Raw genomic sequence first — 24,422 nt, 5'->3', positions numbered from 1 at the left:
ACACAAGAAGTTGTCCTAGATCTGAGAGAACTTTTGGAGTCCTGTTAGAACATCGCGGGAAAGCCATGCTGTCAAAGCCCTGTGCTAGATTAGGGCTTCTTGACGCAATGGAATCAGAACATGACAAATACAGGCAGCCTTACTGACCAGATTAATTGGGTCTGTGTGGAAACATACAGCTGGATAGGCTTGCCCAAATAGGAGGAAAGTAAAAGAGGGAAATACCCAACAATAACTGAAAGGAGTCCTTGTCTACAGTTAGTTGAAGGTGACTCCCTTACTCAGACAGACACTGTAGTTTGGGCATAAACAGAATACACCAATTACATCAATTATATTCTAAAGGATCTCTTTTATCCAGATTAAACCGGCACACTCAGTATGCCTCAGCACATACACACATAATTTTTTTAAAAGACTTTAAAGACCCCATGAAATCGCTTGACACGCTCATTTGGGTGGTACATCGAACGGCTCGTCCCTTTTTGTTAAAATAACCAAAATACTGTACGTCAAAGCCATGAACCATGATTTGCTACTTGCTAGTAAGTAGGCTTGGGATCGATGCCTTTTTACGCATCAATGATTATCAATATATATATGCATTTTTTCAGATATAAATAGGGCTGCTCGTTGCACAATAGTTTTTGTCTATTCAGACATTTTTCTCAACACAGCTTTGGTAAAGTATGAGCGGCAGGTTAAATTTAAGCGGGTCGCACACCGGACGCATCTGGCTGACAACATGGCGCATTCTAAATTTCGAAACAGTTATTTTCTATAAAGGTACACACACACTGCTGCCACCGTTCGCCATCAATAGAGGCTGCTCAAAATTCTGCAGTGCCACAGAGCTCAGCTTGTCTAGTTTTCCATTAAATTCGACCCAAATCATTATCAAAGGACAAAGATTATTTATTCTAGCAATCACTGGATGATATATTGTGCATCTTTAATATAGCCTATACAATGTATTTTCAGTTACAAGTATGTCTTTTTGTGGTTTGACAGCTTGAATGAAACCTATTCAAAGCTACAAACAAATAAATAGCATAATAAGTTCTAATCATTCAGTTTGCACAGTTACACCAGTTTCATACACTAACCTGCAAACTCATCAACGTCACTTTGTTCATTCTTGAACAAATCTTTATAGCATTTGTGTGCATGGTAACTAGATCCACAACTTAATTTGTACTGCCACCTGCACTGCATCGATGTGCCCTGTGTTGTGAGATCTGTGCCTTGTCCGCTTCTCAGTAAATGTTATATCACCCTCTTGTGGTCTCCCAATGCTATTACACCAGACTACATTAAACAAGGCCAACTGAGCGAATTGAAAAGCAGGCAAATTAGGCTTCTAATTAAAATTTCGGCTAATGTTAATATATCGATGCCTCAAAATATTATTGTTAAAATAACATGAAGATTAATAATCAATATATTGATATTTTATGACATGCCTTCTAGTCAGCTGCTGGTGTTATAATGGGGAGGGACATTCTCGCTCTAGGAAGAATTTGATTGGACTAAAATCTGTGTAGTGTAAGATGAGTCATCAATATTTTTAATCTGCTTTCCCAAAAGAGAAAGAATGTAAATTTGATATGAGTATATCTGCTAGGTTCATTTTGTGTAAGGTTCATTTTGTCAGGGATGGAGCTTCAACTTCTCTCAAGAGATTATGGGAGAAAGATTTAAACTTGGTATTGGAGGAAGGTGTGTGGGCCAGGATTCTAAAAAACATCAAGTCTGCATCTAGAGATGCAAGGGTGCACCTTATGCAATTCAAGGTTTTACATAGATTTTATTGGACCCCCTCTAGATTGAATAGGCTTGGTCTTACAGACACACCCACCTGCTGGCGATGCCAATCAGAAGATGGGGTCATAAGCCATGTTTTTTGGTGGTGTGTTAAGATCAAATAATTTTGGTTGAGGGTTCAGAGTTTTACATGTGACTTAAAGGGCACTCAAATTTCATTTTGCCCCAGACTCTGTATTTCAGGCGATGGAGCGGTCATTAATATAGGGGATAAATACATAAGAAATTGGGTTCTAGCTAGTGTTATGATCAGCAGACAGATTATCCTTAGGGGATGGAGGTCAGCTGGAGCACCCTCATTTTGGGAGTGGTGCATGGAGATTGTTTTTTTTTTGTTTGTTTGTTTGTTTCTTTGTGTGTGTATTTTAGCTTTGACCACAGGGATGTTTGCTGGGGGTCAGGGAGGGGTTGGTGATTGGGAGGGGGAAAGGGAATAATGGGGGTTAAAAGTTGATTCTGTACATATATGTTGTTTTTCTGTTTCATTTGTTGGAGTCAATAAAAAGTGTTTATAAAAAAAAAAAAAAAAAAGGTTCATTTTGTCAGCGTTTAGGAGTACACTAGCATATTGATAGCTTCAGAGCTAATAAAAAGGGACTAACCCCCACTGACCACATTTCACTGGGTCTTTAAATAAATGATTCAAGGCATTCCGCATATCACATGAACAAATATTGGACAAGCATCGCACAAAGCATTTTAACAATGGAAGACTTTTGTGTTGGTGATAACACACTTTTTCTTTTTTTTTTTTTTTTTTTTTTTCTGTAAATATTTTCACTTTTGTGAATGTTTGTGTATTTCCATGCTATTGCAATTATCTTAATTAACATATGCTTTCTTGTAGAAATGTGCCATTTCTCCATATGGGTTATATGATTTTCAATGCCTGGTTGCAATCAGTGAGTTCACATTTCACATTCCAAGAATTAAATAATCTTGCACTCCATGCATGACTAAAGGCAATCTGAAGATCAAGCACATGTCATGAGTCAAAGACAGATGATCTTTGCTTAGACCTCTGTACATAAACATCTCCTGAGTATGCTGATCCACATAGAGTAGAGTACATTGTTGCTATGCAGTTAAATGTTGCATTCATACTGTAAAGGATGCCAAACACTCAAAAGCACACAATGAAGCAATTACTTCACCCAACTACCTCATCTATAATGAAACATTCTGTCTTTCAAGTTGAAATGCAATTTCCTACTTTTTGTTTTAGGTGCAAGGTGATGTCAGTGTCAAAGGAATGCTGTATCATTAGGTAAAGATCTAGTGCCTACAAATGAGGCCTTGAGGGAATTTCATCCTTAATATTGTAGGGCTTTACTGGTTGTTTAGATCAGTGTTACTATCAGAAATAATTAATAATTATTTCTTTAGTTATTAATTAATATTTAAATTAATTAATTGAATCTAACTCATTAAACCCTCACACGGGGCTCCAGTAAATGTAGTGCGCTACGTTTAGGACTGGGTTTGGTTATTAGCAATAATTAATAATTATCTTTGATAATTATTAATGATTAAAATCAATAGAACATTGATGAGAATCAATGTTAGCTTTTTTAATCCTTTAAATCAACAATTATCAAAGATAATTATCAGTTATCAAAAATCAACAGAATATTAATAAGGATTAACATTGACGGGGCACCACCCTGGAATCAGGGACTAATAACCAGATAGTATAACAGTCTCAATATTAGATTGTTTTCTTAGGAAAATCGACATCCGAAGAATATAAATTTTCGGGGAAAAAACAATGAATGAAGGCTTGAATCTGAGCACTGACATCCTGTCAGCATGACACAGGCGTATGCAAAACAAACCAAAACACTTCTCTTTGTAATATAAACAAAGTTTATTTATGTAGTAATATCAATTAATAATTAATACAATGCAGTCAATAAACTTCCGACTTACAACTACAAACAAAACAGTGATATGATTAGATATGGTAACCAAAATAATCCTATAACACATGAGGGTGTGTGTGTGTGTGAGAGAGCGAGTGTGTGTGTGTGTGTGTGTGTGTGTGTGTGTAAGGAGGGACACGCACAAAATGGCGGACGTGACTCTTATGGAGAGTATGTCACGCGAGACTTCCGGCTAGGGAATATGACCGCGAATGTGGGCGGAGAGAAACCAGTCAATGGTAGCTTAGGGACAAAGCTGAACTTTATCACGAAGCTATCTTCTAGCCAAAAATGTGTGTGTGTGTGTGCGTGTGTGTGTGTGTGTGTGTGTATGGTTAGTACGAGAGAGAGAGAGAAAATTAAGTGACGGCCCCAAAGCCGATTTCGCGATCGTGGGAGAGAAAGCAGCTGTTACTTTATCACTCAGAGACGTGGTGGACGGCTCGTAAACAGTCCCGTGTTCTTTGATTCTTTAATGGATAAACTCAGTTTGCCAGTCTCACCCACGATGGTGAAAATGCACAACAGTCCAATCTGGTTGGACCACAATACAGCAAATCAAATTCGTGGTAATTAATACCCTGAGTATTAATAATGAGCGGACATGGCGGTCCGTAAACTGTACAAGCAAAAACCTTGAAACACAAGAATAACACACTATAATATTCTATCTCTGCCCAGACGTAAACCTCTTGCTTGAATCGCATGAGGATGCAGAATATGTGTTCATCCGTCCTTTAACTCAGACTTGGTTCCTCGAGGCTCGGGTGATGACGGGAGGCCGTTTCCTCGCTCTGTCGTGGGTGGTACGGCTGCTGATTCTCGGCGGGCTGGCGGAGAAATCAGAAATGTCAACTTGATTGAAGATGGAAGAGAAATCTTTAATCTCTTCACTTCTGCAGGCAAACGGATGAAGATGCGGATTGCTCGGCGGTCTCCTTCGGATCCGTTAGAGTATTCGGTTGAACACAGAGTAATCTCAACTCGTCCAGCGAGATGGAGATTTTATGGCCACAGTTTCAAGTCAGACGTTACTTCCTTGTGCCACGAGACTGCACCTGAGAGCAGCGATGAACTGCGTCTATACAGGGCGGGCAAAGTTGCTGGAAGCAAATCCCGGAAGCATTTCAGAGGTATTTCTACTCCTGATGATGTCATGGTTGAGGGACGTTCTGTTGTGTGCCTCATCCAATAGGAGTTGAGAGTTCGATCCTTTAGTGAGCAAGGCTTCATGGGATTTGTAGTCTGTTTTGGACTCCCTTTGTTTGATTTTGGCACAGTTTTTATCAGTAAGATTTACGACTTGTTATGTGGGGGCCTGAGTTAGGTTTTACGACTGTGTTAGGCCTGCCTTTGTCTTCTATCTGAATACATGAGGCCCAACAATATACATCGTAGAAATGTTCTAACTCAAGGTATGTGTTTCATCAGCAGTGTGGTTTGAACTCTATCCTCTAAAGCACTTGATCTGGCCTCAATGTGTTATTGTTGAACTCCTCTAGGACCATCTCTCCTTTCCAAATGCTTCTTCCTGATGTCTCTGTTTAGATACAGTAACATTATGTCCTCTCTCTGTCTCTATTTCTCTCACTCTTTTTCTTTTCTGTCTCCTTTTTCACTAAATGCTGTTTCATATTTTATTGCATTTAGAACAATATCCCCTTTCCATGCAGTGGATACCTGTCACATAAAAAACATGTCTTTTCTGTTGGATTGCGTGATGATATGGCGTGTATGCTGGTGATTGGTTATGTTATTGTATTTTAATAATTTATCTCCTACACATGATCTGGCAGAAATTATATCATTAAAAAGATGATTGGCTCTTGTGGTTAAATAATTGTGCTCAAATGAGAGCCTGCAGATAGATACAGACAGCTTGGGTTGATTTTAAAGCACTCTAGATGTTGGACGTAGCATTGTAGTTTAATGAATACAAATCAGTGTTGGGGAGGAGTTAACTAAGTTGCGACACTACTAATTTAGCTAAATTTTTCAGTAGTGTGACAGTAGCAATGGAGTCGAGTGAGTCATTAAATGTGTTGACCTAAACTGTCCTCTCTCTCTCATGTAGCGCTTGGAAAACCAAATTATTGAAGTGAATCGATTCTTTCTGACATTTCATGTAAATGAACCAGTTAAAATAAACTATTCCCTTATATCTACCATCACCATTTTAATTAATATCATAACTATTTTACTTTTCAAGAAGAATGTTTTTGACCTTTACCAACCAAATGCATTGCTTCAAAACTTCACTGTGAACCTTCTCTCTACTTTGAGAACAGCATTAGAGTTGGAAACAAACTTGCATTAAGCAAGACACATCATTAATTTGTGCAGTCCATAACTGGCATATTGTAGCACATAAATCTCTTAAGATTACCATGTCTACTAGTTCAGACTGATCTAAGAAAGTTCTTCTACCGAAATCAGTCTGTGCTTAGTCAAGTTCGAATCACTGCCCCCAGTGGCCGAAGCTGGAAGTTTTGTTTAACATATGGGCATGTGCAAGCTCTAGTTTCCAGTTGAAATGTCCACAGAAAGGTGGTAAACGCGAGTTGTAAACCTTTTAGAGTTGGCTTAACCCCCTTTTGGAGTAACCCCACCCTCTTTTGGAGATTCTGCCCCCATTTGAAGATCTCCTATACCTATTTGAAAATGTCTGATAGGGGATGCCGCTTGTTAGTAATTCGGCAAAATTGGGTCGATTTCAGGGCACCTGAACATTTGATAGCAACCTGTCGATTTCCCATGTTTTCATGTTGTGTATATGCCATCCTGCTTTGCAGTTTCTGTTGCCAAAATAAATTGGCAGTTTATTTGCCTCCATCTTGCTCATGTTTACCTAATGGCCTTTAAATGAAATTATTTAATGACCATCTGTCTTTATTTAGTTTTATGTAATGTTTAGCCAGTTGAGGAAACTGTATATTCAGGAACAGATTTTGGCTGCTTGGCCCATCTCTCAGCAGGATGGTAAAAACTGTCACTCTTTAGCTGTGATGACATGCATTGAATGAGGTCATTCCCAAGAGGGCTGAATTGTTCAAATCACCAGAGAGCACATGGCATGTGTTTCTAATAATCATACTTAATATCCTTTGGTGAAGTAGCTGAGAGCAAGACTTTTCCAAGCGGCAAGATTAAAGGATGTATCCTCTTCATTCTGTGGTGTTAAAATGACAAATACTCCAAGCTGGTTAGACTATGATGATGACAAATGGGAAAGAATAACAGACACTTGCAAAAGCTGTTGACATTACCTCAGACCCTCAAGTTGACTATGGCCTTCTCTGTCATGAAAACTTGAACCAAACTCACAAGGGACTTATATTACCTCACCAGGTATCTAAAAAACATCTGTTCCTTGCCTTTGTGCTCTTAAATGAAATAATGGTACATTAATTCAGATACGTATTTTGCTCCTGTAGAGGCATTCAAAAGCTTTCCATTCATAGTTCCCTAAAGAGCTTGTAACTCCATTGCTACCTCACACCTCACTGTAGAGAGGAGGGAAGCATAACAGTAAATGATGAGGTGATTACACAGGCTTAAAACTGGTTTGGATAGGTTAATTTGCCCCTATGACATCACTGTGTGGAAGAGTTTCAGCCCATGGATGACGGCCTAGAGTATTTGGTTCTTTTCTCATATGGTTCTTTGAGTTTGTTCATGACTCTGGTCTTTGTTTATGACCAGAAAAAGTGACAAACAGGCATTTTAGGGAAATGTGCCTGACATATGTCTTAATTGTTGTTCTGATTGAATGACCTATTTACATGTAGAGTTGTAGAGGATATATGGACCTCATTGTCCGGACAGATTTTTTGTCTCTATCACTATCACTATAGCTCTGGCTATAAAAAAGTATTTATGCTATAGATTCTCTTGTCAACTCTATCCATCTGCTCAAACAAGCAGCCAACAGACAGGCAGAGCTTCATCATCTTGGAAAAAGGAAGTGACCTCCTCTTTCTGTAATGACTACAGACTCCACTGAGGAACATTCCGTTACACATTTTCAAAAACACACACAAATGCATATGTGAGGTGTAGGAATAAACAGAGGGGCATTTCATTTTATGCCAGGTTTTCAGCATCTGGCAACAAATCATATCCTGGGTGTACAGAACTTTTTTGTACTAATTAGAGTACACTTAAATAATGGAAAGCTCACGCCCTGGCACACTAAATTGTGCCATTAGTTCTGTTAATGTCAGTGAGAGCCCACACTGCTTGGCCAGTCTCCTCCTTTTGGTCAGGCCAGAGTAAGTCTTCAGCAGTTTGTCATGGCACATGTGGACTGAGTTACTGTACAACACTCCAATGCACTTCCAATAAAAGTCAGGCCACCCCTCACACAAACCAAAACACGTGTTGTGAGGCAGAATTACCTCTCTTTTATGCTCCATATAAGACTGCCTGGCATAAGTGGCTTGTTCTTACCTGGCGAGGAGTCCTATAAAACAATGGTAAATGGAAAATCATCCTGTCAGTTAACGTGTATGGAAAAGGCTGACTTTGTTATCCTCATGAGTATTTATCACCAAATTGCAAAGTTAAAAACATAAAGTTAGCTATTGTAGATGTTTTTATTTTACTTTTTTATTACTGTAATAGTGCATCCATTAACTTCCATTAAAGATGATGTATTTTTTAGGGCTTTCATTTCAACGAGTTAATTCAGTGCGATTAATTATATAAAAAAATAATGCGTACATTTTTTTTGATGCTATTAATCATGTCCCCGAATCATAATATGGAATATTCCTACCATCGGAGCAATTCAAGCTTGAAGTACCACCTGTTTTCAGCAGGGGGAGGTAAGCAAAACTCCAGCTGTATAGCCAACGCCTAACATTACAGTGAACAAACCAAACTCTGGCTTGCTTGACACTAGCAACAGCACAAGATGAGAACATAACTTGTCATAACTTGACACAGCTACCTAAAAACACTGTGTATATGACGTGAAACAACCAAAGTGAGGCGCTACAAAAGCATCCATCTGATGCCTGTGTACATTGATGCGTCCTTAGAAAAGAACATATAATGAATCTATCTTGTAGAAATTGACGAATTCAGTTGCAAAATTGATTGCTGTGGACTGTAGACCTAAAGTCCCCTTTTTATTTTTTTCTTATTAATGAACACAAATGTTCTTTTTCTCTGTGGGCTTGTTTTATTTTAGTCCTGTAAGAAACTTTTTCAGTACAACCTAAAGCCATCATACAATGTGTTGATGTGTGGGTTTTGATGTCCCTGCGAGCACTGTAGTCCTCCAAGTTATTAGCAAACAGAGGGGAAAGCAGATCAGATAAAATGGTATAAAGCTTGGATCTCTTGTCTTCTGAAGTGCAGCTCTGTGGCTCAGAATCATCAACTCTGCGAGGTGCACTGGGTCGCATCCTAAAACAGAGGAGAACCGAGTATGATCATTGTCCATCGGATCAGTCCTGTTCCCCAAGGACCAACTCTTGGCTTTTAGCTGTGTCCTGTTCCCTTCTCATATTGCTTCTTTAGAGAAAGAGGGCTGTCATAAACCTCAAAGTTGCAAAGATATATTTATCATTGTACACATATATTTCTTGTACAAAATCAGCACTTTGAAAGTGTTTTAAAAACCACATGAAAGATAATTTGCCAGACTTGTCAAAACTCATTGTGTTCCCAATGTGATCCACCACTTTGTGCTTTATCATTTACAGTTATTCCTAGCAAATGTCTTTCTTATTAAGGACTTCATAGGCCATTTAAGACCTGAACAAGTCTGTTCAATTTAGCTCTCCACAGCTGACCAGCTTGATGTCATCTAATCATGTTTTTTAGCTACAAATGTAAGACACATTGCCACCAAGCCTGAGGTCAAGAGATAATCATCGTTATGCTGTGTTAGTAGCATATATCCAATAAGAAGAAGATACACATTACAATATAAATATGATTCAAATTTAGTCTCACAAAATTGTATCTAATTATAAAACATTGCAGATTTAGTCACAGACACCACTGATGATTTTAATTAGCTATTTTCACAAGTGGTACATTTTCAAAACTCATAGTACTATCACACAGATCATCAAAATGCAGTTTTAAAATAATTGCCTTCCATGAATGGACAAATGAACAGATGGATGGATGGATGGACGGACAAACAGATTGATAGATGGATGGACAGACGGATAGACAGATGGACGGAATGATGGATGGAATGATGGATGGACGGACAGTTGGATGGATGGATGGATGGATGGATAGGCAGATGGACTGATGGCTGGATGGATGCACAGATAGATTGACAAATGGATGGATGAATGGATGAATGGATGACAGATGGATGGATGGATGGATAGACAGATGGATGGATGGACAGATGGAAAGATGGATAGATTGACAGATGGATGGATGTATAGATGGATGGATGAATGGAAGGAATGATGGGTGGATAGATTGATGGATGGACAGATGGATGGATGGATGATGGATGGAGAGACAAAGGAACAGATGGATGAATGGATGGACAGATGAATGGATGGATGGATAGTGTTTGGAGAGACATTCCCACAATTAACACACATACACGCTAACCCTGCGGGGGCAGATTTGAAATTCACACACTGCCATCTTTGTTTGATGATGTCAAAAGCACAAACACTCATGGCCACACATGAACACACACACAGGGAGCATATGTTGCCCTGCTAAAGTCAAAGATGCAGAAAGGGTCACAACCTACCCACCCCATGCGCAGCAGGTGCTATGCAAACTTGGTGTACATATGTTTCTTGGTTTGTAGATCTTTGATGAGGCAGTTTAGTAATTTCACATTTGGCATACATTGAGACCACAATCGCAGAGTTAATAACATCTGCAGTGGGACCTATTAAGGACTTTAAAGCACTCATATTGTAACAGTGGAAAATGCCTAGACCTTCAAATAGTGAAAATTCGCTCTCCTAAATATTCTTCAATAGAAATAATCCCAGCCATCAGCTGTCTTCTATTTTGTGGTAGTGTGTGCCATGTAAACAGAACACAACAATCAAGGCATGAAAAGTTTGTTGGAATTACCTGTGGGCAAATAAAAGTTTTTCGTCTGTGCTGAATTCAGTCAAACCAACCCGATCTCATGAAAATTCATACATAATTTACAAGTTTTACTATTTCGTATGATCTCGCACGATTTTGTTCGCATAAACTCATACGACTTCATCACATGCAAATTCCTGGATGTGTTATGTGGAAGTAAGAGCCAGTTCCATGCACGAGGCATTAAGGACATACTTATTAATATTATGCCCTTACACAAACCCCTTATCTAAACTTAACCAATCAGTAGAGTGTGTAAACATGATAAGAAGCTGTTGTGTGACAGAAGCAAGTAATCGTTATTAGATGGAAACGATTTTAGAACAAATTTAGAAAAGTCATACGAATCCTGACGATTTCACTGTGAGTGTATTGGTCAAACTGTTCTGAACTCTGCTGATCTGAAGAGGCAAATAAACCAATTGATTAGTTTTGAATAGATGATTACTTCAGGATGAGTTTTTTTTTAGGATTCCCCTTAGGTAATTTGATACTCAAATCACTCAAAGCTAAAAAAAAAAAATTGTGTAAAGACTCTTTATTTAGGGTACTTTATTTAGCGCTTATTCTGTGGATTCAAACTTGAGCATATGGGACCATTGTGTTGACAGCATGCAGTGAGAAAACACTGTGGTTTCTCAAACAACGATGGACAGAAAATATTAAACTGAGAATAGAAAAGTTGTTTTCTCTGCAAAAGACTGGAAAGAGAAGTGGAAAATAAATTTTGTTGGCAGACAAACATAGAAGTTATTGCAGATGTAATGTCTAAATACAGATCAAAATAAACGGCGGCTTCATCCAAATATCCAATTGGTCCTGAAACTGGTTCACACAGTGATTAAGCTGTTTAGTGAATTACTCAGAAATAGTATTTTTAGTATTAGTTTTATCTTTAAAACCAATAAATAATTTTAAATCCTTCATGTTCTGAGAGCGTGTTGCATTTACAAACTACTTAGTCATCTGCCATGTTAAACCACTCGGACACTTGAACATTCTGATTTTATATTAAAATTCACGAAGCTTTCTGTGTAAAGAGAGAAATCTCAGACTTGAACAAAATGTGAAAGAGTGATGAAATATCAGGAAGAGTTAATTGGTGGTCTTCCCATCTGGGCTTTTAAACAAAACTGAAAACTTTGTCTCTTCCGGAGAGGTTACAGACCTGCATTCACATTCATAGTTTTTCAAATACTTTTATTCCCTCTAATAGTTGAAACAGAACAAACACTCTGAAACTCCAGGTACATATTGTCTCCTTTAATGGTGAATGTAATGAAAGCCTTTTGTTCTTTGTCTTTTGAAGAAGTTGTGGTCTCCAAATGTCTCGTCCAAATGAGAAAATAGTTTGTGTGATATAACATTTACAAGTCACAACTGGGAGTACAAACTCACAAATCACTTTGAGCAATTCAGCATGGGGAAATGAAGTTGTTTGTTCCTGCTGGTTCCTAAGACCGTTGGAGGCCATTAAGATGAAAGAGTTCAGGAACTGCAGAGATGGTTGCAGTGATATAAGATATGGGCCACACATTGGAACATCCTGTCAAAAGTGAGGCAAGAGAATTAACCTTGATATACTTACTAAGGTCACAATTATAGTTTTGCTCTTTGAAATGCATTTGTATTTCCATGCTATTTTCAAATTTGCTTTAAATTTCAGTTTCGTTTCTGTTAGTTTCAGCAATGGATTGTTAGTTTCAAGTACACAAATATTTAAATGAGCCTGACTGTAAAATGCCCCCTAAAACTATATGTATATGTAAAAAAGTGTATACTGTATGTACAAAGTGGGTGTAACTTTGACATAACACTGTGTTTCAAAGTGAATATGACACTCATGAGCTGGATGCATCCATTTCAAAGAGGTATGTTTTGCCCAAAATAATGAACATAAAGAGTGCCATTCAGCCACCTGAGATGGAGCACCTTTCTACAGCTGTCAAAGTGAGGAAATATGTGCCTCTTCAGAGGTCAATGGTCAAAGCCAGGTAACTAGATATATAATAAAGACACTAAAAGGAACAGGTGCACACTGTCGTGATTAGATCTGAAAAAAAGCCCACCAATCCTGACAATGATATTCTTAGAATGTGCTGTGAAAAGTACATTTCAGAATGTGTGTCCCCCACCCCGCGACTCTATTTGTTTGAGTATCCCAACCAGCCCGACATAGAAACATTGGCTCAACCAATTGCCTGGGTTTGGGGTAGGACTATCTGTTTGCCTGGCCAATGGTAGACAGAGGAGTGTTTGGGAAACTGGTTTGAAAACATTATTTATGAAATTCTGTTAGGTGAAGCTAGTGGAGGGGAAATTACTGATAGCAAATGCCACATAGACAAATATGAAACATTTGAACATTTAATCTTGCACTGTATAAGAATTAAACATGGGATTGCTGAACTCAAACAGCCTCTCTCCATTCACAGAGCCACACCAAGGGAGAGGCCTAATATTTGGGGTGGGCACGATATTCTCAAACTTCATTTGCAATATGTGTTAACCTCTATTTTGTCATCTAAATACTTTTTGGTCGATCTGCTGAAAAGCTTTGGGACTTTCAGTAGCTATGGAGTGCCAAGATTCATCATATGGTATTATGTCAGTCCCAGTCTCTTGGTGATAGTTTTGTTCTTTGGTGACAGATTTATTGTGAGGAAATTTCAAAATGTTCTGCCAGTGGGCCAATTATATGGTTCATTATTGTCACAGAGATTATAATTGATTACAGTGGCGGGTGGTGGTGGTGGTGGGGGGGCAAGAACAACTTCGGAGGCGTTCTCATTTACAATCACCACCATACATTTTTGTACTTCAGTTTCAAAGACAATTTTCCATTCTATGACAATTAAATTGATAATAAAGTGCAATCTAAAGGAGATGTACATCAGATTTGCAATGGCAAGCTGAGTGTCTGCTTTAAGTGGAAAATATTTTAAGTCTTCATGTAATTTGCCTTACTGGCATGGAGGCTGTTTCATTGGGCAACATAGAGACTTACCACAAAGTGTGCATCCCCTCAAAAGATCTTAAACAGGCTTATAGTCCTGAAGGTTGTTGATTAATGAGTTTGCATTAATTGCTGGATGTCAACATCGTAACCGGCAAAAAAGGCGGTGAACAGATGTTAAGACAATCCATTCATCTCTGATTCTCCAAAAACACTCCCCCTCCACACCACTCAAACTAAAACCACATTAAGCCAAATAATAAAAAATAAAAAATTCTGCCCTCCATGTGTGAATTGTGCATGATTGAGTGTTTTGTAATATAAGGCTTGAATGGAGATCCAGGCACTAAAATGATGCTGTTTACTTTAGAAATCATGTCTTTAGAAATAATTTCTGACAGTTTTATTTGTGAAAATGCAAAAAAGTACTTAAAGGTGTTATATAAACAGACAAGAGAGGATTTGAAAATCAGAAAACTGCTTTCCAGTGGCACAACCAGTCAACACAGGCCCAAAGTATAGAATAGTGGTAGTCGACTAGTCTAAAAAAACTAACTGCTTTAACTTTTACCTTGCCACTTTTACAAACCATTTCTCCTCCACAATACCAAAAGCAGCTGTCTTGTAGCAGAATTATGTGCTGCGTCATGGTTTTCCTCATTTGTTTACCTTTATGAGGGGAAAGTAAACTGAAGTCAAAGCACAGGTTGGTAAGGACAGGATGAGTCACATTTTATTGTCAGGGATGCTTGGGGTTTTCTGGGTCATAGCCAATCTGATCAGGATGGGGAAAACTTGAGTCTGGGAGCTTTGTGTGTGTTTACTGTTATTGAGACCTAGTGACAGAGATCAAAGTGCAGAGTTTCCTTCCTACAGTAAAACAATACTTACTTATTTGGGCACAACACAAATTTTTGCCATTATGACAGTCCAGGTGGCCCCAGTTGGACACTGAAGCCACAAGAAAAAATCAAACCAAGTTGCATTTAAAAAAAGAAAAGAAATAAAGATAGCACAATCAATTTTCAAGCAAAACATTTCTTTAAAGGGAAAGTTCACCCGAAAAAAGAATATTCTCTCATCATTTACTCACCCTCATGCCATCCCAGATGTGTATGGCTTTTTTTTTTTTTATTCTGCTGAACACAAAACAAGATTTTTAGAAGAATATTTCAGCTCTGTTGGTCCATACAAAGCAAGTGAATGATGGCCAGAACTTTGAAGATCCAAAAAGCATATAAAGGCAGCATAAAAGTAACCCATATGACTCCAGTGGTTAAATCCATGTCTTCAGAAGTGATATAAGTGTAGGTGAGAAACAGATCAATATTTAAGTCCTTTTTTACTATAAATCTCCACTTTCACATTCTTCTTTTGTTTTTGGCCAGTTCACATTATTTGTGCATATCGCCAACTACTGGGCAGGGAGGAGAATTTATAGTAAAAAGGGACTTAAATATTGATCTGTTTCTTACCCATCTTGATCTAGCAAGTCACACTTTCGATATTTCTTTACAATAAGGTTCCATTTGTTAACATTAGTTAATGCATTAGGTATCATGAACTAACAATGAACAATATATATTTTTAACAGCATTTATTAATCTTTGTTAATGTTAGTTAATAAAAAGTCAAGTCAGACTCTGAAGTTGTCAGAAGTTAAGTTGACTTAGTTAATAAAAAGACAATTGCTCATTGTTAGTTCATAGTGCATTAACTATTGTTAACAAACATTTTTATTTAAAAAATGTATTGCTATATTGAAATTAACATTAAGATTAATAAATGCTGTAAAAGTATTGTTCATTGTTGGTAACACTAATGCTGTTAACTAATGTGAACAAATGGAACCTTATTGTAAAGTGTTACCAAAATCTCCTTATAAAAATGTGTACATTCCTGAAAATGAAGTGAAAAAGTACAACAGGATGCCAGTGAAAAAAACATGCAGGTCAGTCAGCATATTTCTTTCAAGAATGTTCACTGATAGAGGTTTTCATTTGTTAGCCTTGAAAATATATATCCTGAATTATTCAGTCCTTCCTTTTTCTTTCCACTGTTTTACTGTGATTTACTGATGCATGAAAGATGAATGAATATTTTCTCCCTGAATCAACACATAGGTTTCATTGCTGGGATCTCCAGATACATTCACGTGATCTTCTTGTAAGGGTGTTTGCAGTACACAGCACATGTTCTAGCAGCTATGCGTTTACATTCACTTTCATTAAAGGTGCACTCAGTAATTTTTGAAGTATGTCAAAGTGTGGCTTACATTGACACCTAGTGGCCCGGATGCTGCATTATTCAAACAGTCGTTTTCAGTTACCAATGCCATTGTAGAAATTCACTATGCAAAGTAAACCAGGATTAAATTAATCCATGAATGAAAGTGTCCAATAACAGGGCAGTTACTGAGATTCAGCTGGTCATGCCATGCTAAAATGGCAGCCCACGTGAGGCATGTAGAATAAAATAGTTTACTAAGATCACTAATATGACTGAACTCTTCATCTCACGAGTGGTCATGATTTTGGACTCCCGGATGGGAGTGAGGTTTAGGGGGGTGAGTGTAACGGTGGCCAGCTGATAGATAGCTGTGCATTGTCTATAAACCTCACTCTCCTGACCTCAAGAGGTGCACTAGCGAATGACACTAGAGGCTGTAGCCTTTAGTCTCCTTGTTAGCGCACCCGCCTCCCATGCCGGAGACACCGGTTTGAGTCCCGTACAGAGCGGGTAGAACAGGAGCATCACAATGGTGCCGTGACCCAGATGGGAATGAGGTTTAGGGGGGTGAGTGTAATGGTGGCCAGCTGATAGATAGCTGTGCAATGTCTATAAACCTCACTCTCCTGACCTCAAGAGGTGCACTAGCAACTGACACTAGAGGCTGTAGCCTTTAGTCTCCTTGTTAGCGCACCCGCCTCCCATGCCTGAGACACCGGTTTGAGTCCCGTACGGAGCGGGTAGAACAGGAGTGTTACAAAAGCAATTCCAAACCAAATGATAAGCTCTGTGTTGCAATGGAAAGTGGTGGAAATGAAAGCGTATGTGTGAAACTGAACATTCTAGAGTTATTAGCTCTGTTGCAGACCTACATCTGTGTGAAGATAGGAAATGATTAAACTGTCTGTGATCCACTGATCTGAGGTGATTGAAGTACTATTAATTTCTTTCTTCATTGTAAAACTTTTTAAACAGGGAAAACATACTAAGTGCACCTTTAAATTATTTTAGATATAAATAAAATTTTAAACTAATCAAACCAGAACATGCATTAAGCTTATAAATAGCATTTTTGTTGTGTATAAAAACATGTTGGAAGAACAAAATGCTTTTGTTCAAACTATCCTTGATAAAAGGTGTTTTATGTCTAATTAATTATTTCCATCTCATTGTGTCTAATGCCACTTTATTAACAAAGAAAAACATTTATTAAATTAGTTTCACTGCCACAATGTATTGCTCAAAATATTTTACTTCATTTGTAACATCTGATACAATCCTATTGGATTCAACAGCAGGGAGTGTCTGCTGGAGTCTTGCACAACTTTTCTAAATAAGCCTCAGAATGAGTCACAGGCAGAGGCTGCCTGGAGAAGATAGAGTTCATTGGGTTTGGGAGACAGGATGCTTTGGGGCAAGAACAGAATGAGGGGGATATTCCAGCACCTGGACTGGCAAATGATGGGAAAATCTGTGCTGGAGGATTTGTCCAAGGACACAAACAGAGCCTCTGAGAGCCTTTTAATGAAGTAAGAGAATGAATGATGTCAGTGAACTGCTCCATTCTTAAATCTTCTAGCTGATATATAAAATGGTTACCATACTAATGTGGTGTTTTGTGCTCTAATGACTATGTTTCTTACATATGAGAATGTAGAAAAATTTAGAAAAGATCATGACTTATGGGGTCGTTTTGGGGGTTTCTGGAAACTAAAGGCACACACAAAAATCACACAGCTCAAGAGGTTGTAGACAGTCAAATCTGATGAAATGATGCCCTCGTCTGGACACAGGAGATGTAACATTTGTTCTGTTGCAAATCACTCCTCCAATATAAAATTAAAAAATGTGCATTTCCTGAAGGAAATGGCGTAAGATGTCATCCCAGCCCACTTTTAAAGGGATAGTTCACCCAAAATTGAAAATTCTCTCATTCACTCACCCTCATGTCATCCCAGATGTGTATAACTTTTTTCTTCTGCAGAACACAAATGAAGATTTTTAGAAGAATATTTCAGCTCTGTAGGTCCATACAATGCAAGTGAATGGTGAACAGAACTTTGAAGGTCCAAAAAACACAAAGGCAGCAAAAAGCAATTCATAGAGTGTTTGAATCTTCAGAAGCCATATGATAGTTGTCGTTGAGAAAGATCAATGTTTGTCGTAAGTATAAATCTCCACTTTCACTTTCTTCTTTTGTTTTTAGCGATTCACATTTGCATTGCATATCACCACCTACTGGGCAGGGAGGAGAATTTACAGTAAAAAAAAAAAAAAGGACCTAAATATTGATCTGTTTCTCACTCACACCTACCATATTGCGTCTGAAGATATGGATTTAACCACTGGAGTCATATGGATTACTTTTATTTAAATATATACACAATGTGCTCATTTTAGTGCTTTCTCTTAAGAAAAAAAAAAAAGGTGCGTTACAGTGGTTCTATGGATTTGTTACATTTTTATACCAGTGGGGCCCATTTTTGGTACCATGCAAGTATAAAATATTAAGCACCACCACGCTATTATGTTTTCATCAATACACAAAAACAGATGGTATGCGCATTATAAAACAATGTCTTTGCATGCCATTTAGTGTAGGATGTTTCACTAGTTTATGGAAGATTCAACTTCAATAGATAAAACTCTGCTGCATCACATGAAATAGCCAAATAGTGTCATCTGGAACCATGTCTTACAACTTTAAAAAGCACATTGCTTTAATAATAATAATAAAAAGAAGAAGAAGAAAACTCAACAACTGTGGATTCCCTTTTATTTTTAAAATTTTATGTACAAGTGCAACTGATTTTTTTATTTTTTATTGATTTTTTTATTTTATTAATGTACATTCAATATAGAAAGTTTATGTACGGCATATTACATTTAACATTTCACAATTGCACTAGTCTTTCACATAGATTTGTAATCAAGATTCGATACAATTTGTCCTTTGTCCTTTTAGAAGCTCATTTTCAGTTGGTCTTTATTCAACTAGGTATAAATAGTTTAGTGCTTTCTGGGGAAGTAAGGTAGAAAAAAAGATTTTGTTGGTAGCAACAGAACGGTGGAGTGCTGGGGGGTCATTATATAGGACTATGAGATTTGCAGACAAGGAAAACAAGAAAAGGTTGCAGCCAGTGGGGTACTCACATATGACAAATAATCACAGTTTAATAGGTTTCTTCTCAAGTTTCGTTTTCCTTCGGTTAACAAGCACTTACTTTGGGTACTTTAGAATAAAAGAAGAATACAAAAATGGGCAATCACTACTGTTTGAAAAGGCTGCAATTTATAAAATGGAAAACAGCAGCAGATACGAGTTGAGACGTGGGCTGAATATGGAACCAGGAAGACCAGTGGGAAGAGACCATTAAACGTAGCCAACATGGCAGGCAAAAAAAAAACAAAAAAAAACAACTCTCAATACAAAAGTAAACTATTTTACTCTCCTTGGAAAGAAATCAGAAAAGCTTGAGATGGAACTGAATATAAAATGAAACAGGAAGTACTGACTTGTATTAAAATGAAGGAATCAGAAGATCATGAGTGCTGTGAGGGAAGGGGCTGGACATTTTCATTGCATGGTGACAGCATATTGAGGAAAGTCAACAAAGGATGTAATCACTTCCCCTTCGTTTCCTTTTACTCTCTTTTTGTTCATCATCCTGTATTCTCTCCCTCAGGATCAGGATGCCACCACTCTAGAGGCAGGTCGATCTCTGTGCCCGAGTTTGTCTGATAATCTATTTGTGTAATTCAGCCCAGGTCTCCAATATCACTGTCTACAGGTGGCGGGACGCTTGGGATTACCGTGGAGCCTGTGCCTGCTGTTAGATAACCTGCCACTCCTGGACCTGTGCACATTTAACACACACAATCATAATTATGTATTAGCTTGTTTTTTAATAACCATAGGTTAGTAAAAGGATGTAGATGAGGGTGTGAACTGAAAACTATGTTGTTAAGCTAAGACTACAAGTCAAAAGCATTTAGCTATATATAAAATCAATACATATAACTTTAATTAAATGACTACATTTAAATGAAATCTATGTTTAGAAAATAGTTCACCCAAAATGTACAATTCTGTCATCATTTAATGTCTTTCCTAACCCATATGATTCTAACCCTTTCCTAACTTTTTTGTGGAACACAAAAGATTGTTAGAATTTCCAAACTGCTTTTCTTTTTCTTTTTTTTTATATAAAACGATCCAAAATCTTGCCTTTTGTTCATTTAAAACTAGCGCTGTCAGTTGTCAGTGAATTATACAGGATATATATTTTAATCACGATTAATCGCATACATTTTCATAGATAATCACAGATTTAGAAAGTGCTGAATTTTTACTCTATATATACTTCTTTTCCTGTCAAACTGCACTTATTTCCTTCTTAGGAAATAAAATAAAACAATATGTAATGATAGTGATTTATTAAAATTTTCCAAACAAAGCTAAAATAGCACCAAATCAAGTAACATTAAAAGTTTTGCTAACTTTAAGTGGGAGTTTGACTAATTGAAAGAATTATGTGGCCTTAGGTTGCATATTCATTGCAGTGCGCATTAAATCTCTTAAACTCTCATCCTCCACAGACTGTGGCTATCTGCTTTGCTACAGCAATTGTGAAGCTGCATTCACGATTCACGTCAGGGCGTCAACGGCAGCGTCATGTGCCGCTTTGAACTCCACATGTAAAATGCTTGCAAAAAACTTCTCGTTCTGCATTTTCGTGATAGTTGAGGCATGACATGCTTCTGTGGAAATTAAACTGCGCCTTACAAAGGCTGTTTTGGGCTTGTTTTGTACAACAAATAGCATTTAGAGGTCCTTTCTCCATCATTTGATCACTGGCACGGCTGTTGTGTGTGTTTTTGTGGGGTGTGCGTCAGTGTAATGATTCCGGACAGACACATCGCAAAGGTTCCACCCTTTCCAACCAGAGTGTATGCTGGTTTATGCTTCATTAACGCTAAACACGATTAAGAAAAAAGAAATGCGTTAAACTTTTTCAATTAATCGCATACGTTAATATGCGACTTCGACAGCTCTATTTAAAACACGTTACAAACTCAACACACTTTATAAGGTGAAACAGGAATAAGAGAAGAAACTGTGCAAAATAGACACTGGTTCTTAAAACATTATTTCTATCTATCAAAGCTATCGTTTGACTTCAGAAGACGTTTTATGGTGCTTTTTATCATATTTTTTGGAGCTTGATAGTCCCGCTACTCATCAATTTCCATTGCATGGAAAAGAGCAGACTTGACATTCTGCTTAAAGGAATCATATGTTTTGCACAACATGAGGACATATTTTTATTTTGGGGCGAACTATTCCTTTAACAGATCTGAAAATGTGTTGAGATGCAGAGAATGCTCCTTTAGATGGAATATGTTTTAAAATACTAGCATTAGTCTAAACTCTAGTAGAGTACACCATCAATGCTACATGTCAAGAGGGGAAATGGATTTAAAATGGTGAATAAAAAATGTAAACTCCGAGGAAGAGGTGAAGACATAAAGGGAGGAGTCTACCTGTTTTAAAGAAAAAAAAGAGGCGGGTGGGAAAGGCCACGTGGGGCCACTAAAGCCCACTCCGCAACGGACTGCTGCCAGCCAGAAGAGATGGAGTGGACACACCTGAAGAGTGAGACGAGGAAAGAGAAAAGAAGGGAAGAGTGCAGGAGAAAGGAAGCAAGCAGAAGTCAGAACGAGGAAGTGTAGAAAAATACAGTGGGAAAACTAATGCTAAGAAAGACATGTATTAGAAGTTTATATCCAGTACGGATATAAACTATTTATACAAACAGTTATAAGCTAGCGACAAACTTTAAGGAATGTTTCTGGTTCAATACAAATTAAGTTGTCTAAGTATGCTTTCGATTACTAGAGAGATTAATTTCAACTCCCCTCTCAGTTTTTAAGAACAAGCAAAAATTGTTTTTACAGTAACACAATTACATTAGAAGTGTGTGGGGTAAGAAGTTGCATAGGAATAAACATTAATATACACTGTTTCAAAAGTTTAAAATAGTAGTCCCACAGCTGAAATTAGGATTTTAATAACTTTACTGTTGAAATATATATATTTTTATGTAAGAATATAAGCGAATTAACACAAATATGAGCCTTACCCCATAGACTTCCATTGTGCATTACTATGAAAAAAAAACATTTGGTGGGCAGAGTTAAAATTATTGTCTTTGGTATTTGACAGCAGGCTACAGATGCTTTTGATAGAGCAAATCGTTTCAAATCATTTTGAACCAGGAACATTCCTTTGGATCACTTGAGTAAAAGACTCTGATGCAAGATGTGATTGAGTCCAAATCAGGCTCATAAAAGTAAAAAAGAAAGAAAAAAGAAAGAGAGAAACGCAAGATGAATGTGTGTTTTTCTTACCCGTAAGGTAGCCTGCAGTCTGGGAATCTGAGATAAAGAGGTCGTGTTTCTGGTCTTTGAAGGCACTCCACACAGTGGAACGAGACAGAATTTCATTTACCTGCAACAAAAAAAGTGCGTAAGTCCTGGACACATATGCACGTATATAAAATATTTTCTTTCTGTGGCACAGTGCACAGATCATTTGATTGTAGTTCTAGTAGGTTCTAGTATGCTAGTGAAAAAGGATTGTACCTGTTCTCCAAACTGCAGGCTGCGTGTCATAGATTTAAGGGCTTTAACGATTTGAGCTTTGGTTGCTGAAGGGTTTTCAAGAGTCTCTAGCCCGACTCCCTCTAACAGCTTTAAGAGGTACGGCACCAACTCTACTCGGAGAGCCTGAAAATGGCATAGTAACATAAAAACCAGATGGATTTTTTTTTCTGTCTGGGCTTTTAATATACATTTTCTTTTCCAGCTACCATGGTTTCGGAAGCGTTTTTCCCCAGAGATTTTCTGCATAGGCTTCAATTCTTCAATAAAGATTTCTAAATCTTGAACCAAACCTACCATCTCCAAAAACAATTACAGCACTGCGAATGATGCAATCAAATAAGACTGCCTTTTTGGGTGAATCTCATCACAAAATTTAAATAAAAAAAAATATTTTGCATACAGAAATTGAAGCCTATTTCGATGTCTTGCATTTTCTTCAAGACAATTAAAGGAATATTCCGGGTTCAAAACAAGTTAAGCTCAATTGACAGGATTTATGGCATAATGTTGATTACCACAAAAATGCTTTTGACTTCAATAAAGAAGCTAAAATCGAGGTTACAGTGAGGCACTTACAATGGAAGTGAATGGTGCCAATTTTGAGGGTTTAAAGGCAAAAACGTGAAGCTTATAATTTTATAAAACAGGGTATCTGCAGGTTCGTAAGAATGAAATGTAAGACTTTTTAACACCAAATAAAAGAAAAATTTAAGACCACTTTAAATGATTCATTAGCTGGTAAATACAAAACCACTGAGGCTACTTGGATGTCTCTGGACATGTTTTTTATATTTGACTGTGCATTTATGGGTTTTCTTTTTTTTATATAAGTTAATACAACATTAAAACTCAAAATGAATTCATTAAGAATGCATGTAGTCTAAAGTATGTAGCCTATATTGTGACCTTCTCTTTAGTCACTTGTTTTCCAGTAAGACATGAAGCATTAGACCAATGCTTTAGCAACATAACCGCTTATGTCAAACATGGAAGTTGTGGCAAAAACCATGCGCAAAAAGTACACTTTTTTCGGATTACGTTGTTGAAAAATGATTCCGAGGGCTCTTGTTGACTGCTGTGGCTTCAAGATCATCAACAGAGCTGACTGGACTGAGATCATCATTTCAACTCACAACTCTGCAGCAACAATTTATTGCGAACATGATTACATGTTTGTTATTAACTTCTAATTGTATCGCTAAGAATATGTTTGTATTTATGATGGTTTTGTGTCATACTTCCGTTTAATCATCTAATTTGTCAAATCTAACACAACAATCAGCGGGCTTTCTGCCACCACTTATTGCGCATGCACTGACATTTTTGTAAACAAGAGGATTGGTCTATAGACCTTATTCACAGTAGCGCCATGTTTGATTTTTAATGGGAATGGAAACGAGGCTGTGAGGGATACTCTTACAGTCTCTTCAATGGCACAAATGGTATAAAGCTGTAAAAAGCTCCTAGATCACATCTGATTTTCCACAACTCATGTTGTCTTTTTGTCTACTGAGTGTCCTTGAAAAGATATTTTTTCAATGTTTTGTACACAGAATGATCCAAAAACACTTTAAACTGCAGTACATCTCATCGAAGAGACTGTACGTCTATCCCGCACAGCCTTGTTGTCATTGTCATTAAAAAGGTAAGTGATTTTATCACACTAAAATCATGTTAAAAAAAAAAACATACTATTTACATCTTGTTGCTATACTTTTGAAACTCTGTATTTT

At 37.4% G+C, this 24,422-nt stretch overlaps 1 protein-coding gene across 5 annotated transcripts in view; it reads right to left on the bottom strand.

Annotated features, from left to right (window-relative positions):
* Positions 1-18,785: 18,785 nt before the first annotated feature.
* Positions 18,786-24,422, bottom strand: part of LOC127431760 (dnaJ homolog subfamily C member 13-like) — an 80,274-nt gene continuing 74,637 nt past the window's right edge. For 4 of the 5 annotated variants that reach the window (XM_051682288.1, XM_051682289.1, XM_051682290.1 and 1 more), the window contains 3 exons: positions 22,669-22,812; positions 22,435-22,534; positions 18,786-19,880 (listed from right to left, as the gene is read on the bottom strand). In XM_051682288.1, the coding sequence (XP_051538248.1) occupies positions 19,783-19,880; positions 22,435-22,534; positions 22,669-22,812 (342 nt within the window). In that variant the 3' untranslated portion in view covers positions 18,786-19,782. Of the gene's footprint in view, positions 19,881-21,567; positions 21,673-22,434; positions 22,535-22,668; positions 22,813-24,422 lie in introns of all 5 variants that reach the window. The other variant, XM_051682291.1, reaches the window with a different exon arrangement.

This window comes from Myxocyprinus asiaticus, chromosome 41 (assembly GCF_019703515.2).
Source record: "Myxocyprinus asiaticus isolate MX2 ecotype Aquarium Trade chromosome 41, UBuf_Myxa_2, whole genome shotgun sequence".
In the NCBI taxonomy this organism is placed as follows: domain Eukaryota; kingdom Metazoa; phylum Chordata; class Actinopteri; order Cypriniformes; family Catostomidae; genus Myxocyprinus; species Myxocyprinus asiaticus.
This window is presented reverse-complemented; position numbering and strand designations above follow the sequence as displayed.